Source organism: Glandiceps talaboti, chromosome 2 (genome assembly GCF_964340395.1).
Source record: "Glandiceps talaboti chromosome 2, keGlaTala1.1, whole genome shotgun sequence".
NCBI classification, from domain to species: domain Eukaryota; kingdom Metazoa; phylum Hemichordata; class Enteropneusta; family Spengelidae; genus Glandiceps; species Glandiceps talaboti.
This window is the reverse complement of record NC_135550.1, coordinates 26696661-26702672: the sequence shown is the minus strand read 5'-3', so window position 1 is coordinate 26702672 and position 6012 is coordinate 26696661. Positions and strand designations below refer to the sequence as shown.

Genomic DNA, 6012 nt, shown 5'->3' with positions numbered 1-6012 from the left:
CAACATTGACATTTGACCAGCAAAATCTACTAAAAAAAAGTAATAACTTGTAAATTGTTGTGTAACAACATTACATTGGCATTTTGGGAAAAGAAAATTTAATGTAAAATTTTAATCCTTAAATGTTGTGGAAAAGACATGAAAATGTCTTTTTAACAATTCAATAATATAATACTAGTAATACAAGGCGAATGAATGATTGATTTAGAGATGTACATAAACACAGTGCAAGTGAATAAATTACACTGACATATTACTGGGACTATTGAAGCAATCCATCTCACTTACTTCTAACAGTACAAGAAAAAGTCTGTTGACCTTGATAAATTGTAGATTGTCCATTACAGTTTAATAAATTGCATGTACATGTTATTTTGAATTGTTTCATCTAATTTAATCATGACAGTACAAGAAGTAAGTCTATTGGCCTATTCATTCACACATTTGTTTCTTCAAACCTGCCAGTTTCAGCACTACTTCTTTCATCTGTCTTCAGCCTATACTCAAAAGAAATGCAATTTGTTTTACATCTCTCAGCTTCAGAACTACTTGTTTCATCAGTCATCAGCCTGTACTCTTTGGAGATGACGTTTTGTTTTACAATGATGAATATCAAAATTATACTTGTTAGAGAAACAGCTATGACAAACACTACATTTACACACCAATACCTGTTTTTCTTGTTTCTTCACACGGTCTGATAAATGGTTCTTTATTACAGGAGGAATATATGATGGTGTAATAAATTCCACTTTACATTGCAGTATACTGGCTATGCACAGTTCAAACAGAGTTGCCATTCCGTTTTTCTTGCCTGACCAATTTTTCCACAAATCTGTTCTCTCAAACCGGGTGGTCAAATAGTTCATTATTTCCCCTATTCCTTGTCCTGCAACTGCTAGTGGGGGAGATATCAAATCTTTGTTTTCATCTACATTCAGTTCTTCTAAGTTCTCTAAATACAGCAGTTCTGTAGGGAGGTGTGTGATGAAATTGTAGCTAACATCTAAAACTGTTAAAGATCTGAGATAAACTACAGTCTTTGGTACACTTATTAGCATGTTGTTTGACAGATCTAGGACTTTGAGAGATTTCAAGTAGACAACTGACCAGGGCAACTCCTGCAGGTAGTTGTTACTCAGGTCCATGCAAATCAATGCATCAAACATACCAATTGCTACTGGTAAATTTTGGATTGAAGTTCCATTGATCCGAACAAATTGCACTGTCTTGGCCTTGTCGACACCAGCTTTCTCTTGTAATTCCCTTTCAAGATCATCGTCAGAATCCAAATTCTCCACACACCATACACCTTTCTCCTCTATCTTGAGCTTATATTTATGAAGTGATTTCAGATATTGTATTTTGTTAGAATCCTGTACTTCATGGTTGTTTTCAGGTGACAATGTTGTTGAACCTCTGTTATGGAACTGCTGGAACTTAAGCAATATATTTCCCATGTCGTGTAGAAGGCGATGTCTTCTTATTTCATTATGCTGCCCCTCAGATTTCTTGCTCAGTTATAGAGTAGGAGTTTATCTTTGGAATTTGGAATACCACACCATTAAACAAGTTTTCTACTATTATGCCTTCTCAAGTTTTACATGTGCTGGTGGCAGAATATTGACGTCAACTCTTGCTTTGAAGTTGGACCCCTTCTTTGTCGTTTTAAATCTAGTTCAGAAGGTCATTTCTATTTTCGGATGGCTTTGTTTTCAATGTCCACATAAATATGGAACTTCGATCGATCACATTAAATGTCTATGACTCATTCGCTCCCCAAGTCACATGCCAAACAATGTCGCTGCATACAGCTCTGCATAGCAACCTAGCTGCGCCTGGACGTGAAGTGTCTGCATAGTGAAAGTTCCGCCAATTTACATATTAAAACCACAAACAAACTACCAATAAATTAGCATGTCGTACGATGTCAATAACCAATACTTGATTTACGATACAACTAAAATGTCGTGGTGTCAGTTATATCGAAACAAGTGTGATCATTCTTCTCGGATGTGATCATGTACCCTTCTCAACATGTCCCATACCTGCATGACGAGTGACGGCTAGCGAAGATTGTCACTTCCGTATTTTTCATTGATACGTACGTCTGCTTTGTACGTCTGCAAAAAGCTTCACCTCGTTCGCCCATATCATAATATATGTTTCTCTTGAATTCTTGCAAATACAAAAAATACGAATTTATCATATTTACAGCACTTCAAATTACTTAATATTACATTATATAATAATTCAGCTACTAAAAATTTACATTCGATGGATGTGGATGTGTAATGAGGTCACACCTGTCTTGAACAAGCCATCAACAAAAAACTATGGCCGACAGTGGTGAGTGTCCGTGGAGCGACTCCTGTAGTGAATGTGCGGAATGTTCGACTTCTTCACAACTAGGTTTCGAAGATACATTCGACCCGTTTGAGAAACTTGATCGTGGTGATACCATTCCCGGTCCAAAACATGGAAAAAGTAAAGCTGAGTTTGAATCGGAGAAGTATTTGTCATCCCTTGGTAAGTACACTGGTTGGAGTACGCTGCAGCTGATGGGTACATACTATGTAGTTCATTCATACAGATGACATGTACGTAAAATGCATCTACTCTGCGGTATACAGTAGTATTGTTTTACCCATGGATGTATAATACATCCATGTTTTACCATACAACTCGGGTGTGGTTACCGTTGTACTTAAGGTATGCAGTTATATGTGTTTTTGTTTCTTCAAGAAAATTAGGTTCTGAATGAACCATGGTTTCCATACATTTTTTGTACAAATATTTCCTTCATTTATTACAAATTAAATTAAAAAAATATGAAAAATAAACAATAAACTTTGACAAATCATCTTCATGTGGTTTTATATTTACGATTGTATTCAACACAGCAAAAGCTTGCTATTATTAATTCTTGCTCAATCTTTATGCGGGGTTACCATCATTAAACTTTGAAAATTAAAGTAAGCCTTGTATTAGGAAATCTGAAACATATCGAGTCTCGTAGTCACGGCCGCTGAAAGCAGTACTAATCCGTAGAATGGAGATAAACCATCGTACTGTGTAGCTTTCTCCGCTGATGCATACTCATTAAATATTTACTCTGTGTAGCCGTGTATCTTTGAAAGACATCAGAACAATAAAATCTGTAGATAATAGTTTAATGTTTATGAGTTTGGTTGTTTTCCTATAGGCACCATAGAGTAACGATTAACATACCATTTTAAAAGTTTTTAGAATTATCAACCTAGATGTACAGATATCATGTTTATTATCATGCCATTTTTCTTTCACTTCAATGTGAACATCAGTGCCAAAGGTGTACTATATACGATAGAAAATGACAATATGTTGGGTTTTTTTAAAAGGCAAACTTGAGCTGTTTATGGATTGAAATTTATATGAAACATAAAACAAACTTGAACTTTCTTATTACTCTTAATATTTTCTTCATAATAAAAATGGATATGGCATTCACGAGAATCCCCAAATATTGCATTTGCAAGTAACATTGCATGACCTAAATTACTGTAATATGGGATTGTCAGTGTGTACAGAGAATTCAAACACCTGTACTGTCACATGTACTGTGAATTTTGTTGAGCAATAAATAAAAAAGATGGGTTATATAGGGTACACATATGATACTCTGTAGTATAAAAATAAAGTTTACAGTCTAAGAGCATAATGTGTCTCTTGTGGATAATTTTCCACGCCATTATGCAGACTGTTGTTTCCCTTTAGAATTACTTGACCTTTTTAGAGAATTTCAAGAGGGTGTCAAGGTGAGGGAAATATAATAAGGAGAGCTTTGGAGTGTTTCAGAGAAAGTTAATGGGGCTAAGTCAGAATGATGTATGTGTTGTTAATTCTCCTTTGACAGAATCCAAATTGGACAGATTGAAAGGAAAGACAAAGCCTCCAAGTTCCAAAGACATAGTGAGAACTTTACACGATGCTAAGGAAGATCACCTTGGCAGAATGCTAAAAGAAAGTACCAGTACGAGTTCTAGTATAAATGCTGCAAGTATTGCATCAGCTGATGATGACGAAGTCAAAGCCAGTGCTGTCAGGAGACGTGTATTTCCTGAACAGCCGCTCACAGTGGAGGAAATGCAATGTCTGTTGGAGAGGGACTATCTTAACAACATTACACAGGTCATGCACCAAGCTTCACTTCAAAATAAGCAGTGAAGTATCATCATTTGGAAGTTTTGGAAAAGTATGTAATATATTCGGTGCTATAAATACTGCCTCAGCCTGCATCATGTGTCTGTGCATTGAACTTGAAAGTACTGCACTGTGAAAGAAAAGTGAAGGAAAGCATTGGAAGGGGAAATAAAGGAAAACTTATCATTGAATATTTGCTTTTCCCATGGTTGAAATAGAAAGGGTAGAAATGCAATGAAAAATTCACAGTTAAAATCCTAAGTACAGGGTATTATAGTGCTTTGAATCTCTCCTCAACTTTAGTGTGCATTAAATTTTGACTTTATTCTCAAAGTTTGGCATGTATGAAAGGCTACAACCACCACCTATCTTGGATGTGGAAATTGGATAGAGCAAAAAACATTTCCAATTTTGACAGATTGTTGAAGAAAGGTGAATATTTTTTATTTGTCCAATAGTTGAAATACCTGTTGGGGAATATACTGTTAGCATACTGGTTACAAGATGTGAAGGCATTATTTCCTTATATAGTAACAATGCTCTGTCTTTTCTAATAATCTGAAGTAATGGACATCTATGTAGCAGATTGTGAAGACAGCAGTTGTTTGTACATTATTTATTTTTAGATCCAGACCATCCCTACTGGCATATGAGGATTTTATCTCATTCCCACTTTCCTATCTATAATTTATATCCCCCAGAGGAATAATTAACACCTAACTGTGAGCAGACAGGATGGATATACCTCAATTTATTGCTAAAATGATGTAGGCTTGGTGTTTTACTCATGGAACATTACGTTTTTGACACAGAGCAAGACATTTTACAACTCTAGACTAACAATAACAGACAGAAGAAACACAGCAGGATCCTTTGCTCAATCACATTAAACATTGATAAGCATTGCTATTCCTTCACAGTGTAGTAAAAACAGGTTTCTAATGAAAACATTACACATGGACTTGATGATTTTATTGGCTGCAATTGTTTATTTTCTAACTGATAATCAACATTTCAACTTGATTACTTCTACATTCCCACTGTGCATGGCACCTTAGTCTGAGTATGTAATTGTTTCTTTTGCATTAGAAGATGTCTGAGGATGTCATGTTACATGAGTGAAACACCAAGCCTACATCATTTTAGTTGTAAATCAGTCATTTTCTTGAAAACTTAGACAAGGATACCCTATCTGATTAGCAGCAAAATGTCATTACCATTTAAATGTTACAGAAATACCAATTCCTTTCCCTGGAATGTGCCAAACATGATGCATAACTCAAATGGTAATAGGATGAACATCTGATTATTATGATGTATCATTCATAGGGTAGAAGTTTGACAATAATGAAAACATAATTTATCCATCATTTTGATGAGCAATATTATGTGAAGATTAAAATGAAGCTAAATTTTCAAGAAAATGAAAATAGAATAAAAAATTAGAATAACAAGAATTTCAGGAAACTTGAAGCAGTCACATTTTGATTATGGTGTGTTGAAAAGTCATCTTTTTCTGAAAATTGATATACTCAATTTAATTTTAAAAATATATTAGCTGTCATGTCAGCTTCAGATAGGAGGTATGTAACATTGATGTCAGCCTGTCTGTATGTTTGTCAGCCAGTCTGTTATCATCATCTCAAGAGGTTTAACTGCCTGACTTCACAAGAAACTCGGTACACTGTCTCATATGGTTTGCCAATGTCTGATCACCAGTATGTATAATGTAGATTGATAAGTGCACACTTCCTAGCTATATTTCTGTACTTAGTAGAGGAATTTCTGTATTTTCCCCTTTGATCTCAACACTTATTCACATTAATATAA

General features: G+C 35.0%; 1 protein-coding gene across 1 annotated transcript; it reads left to right on the top strand.

Annotated features, from left to right (window-relative positions):
• The first annotated feature begins 2336 nt into the window (after window positions 1-2336).
• LOC144446095 (uncharacterized) lies at window positions 2337-4268 on the top strand. The gene is made up of 2 exons (XM_078135802.1): window positions 2337-2529; window positions 3896-4268. The coding sequence occupies exons 1-2, from the start codon at window positions 2337-2339 to the stop codon at window positions 4204-4206; spliced, it is 504 nt and encodes a 167-aa protein (XP_077991928.1). The 3' UTR covers window positions 4207-4268.
• Window positions 4269-6012: the final 1744 nt, after the last annotated feature.

Excerpts from the sequence above, each read along its gene's own strand:
- LOC144446095 (XM_078135802.1), top strand. The coding sequence starts at position 2,337 with ATGGCCGACAGTGGTGAGTGTCCGTGGAGCGACTCCTGTAGTGAATGT. Across the intron at positions 2,530-3,895 it reads GAAGTATTTGTCATCCCTTG|AATCCAAATTGGACAGATTG; the intron begins GTAAGTACACTG and ends CTCCTTTGACAG.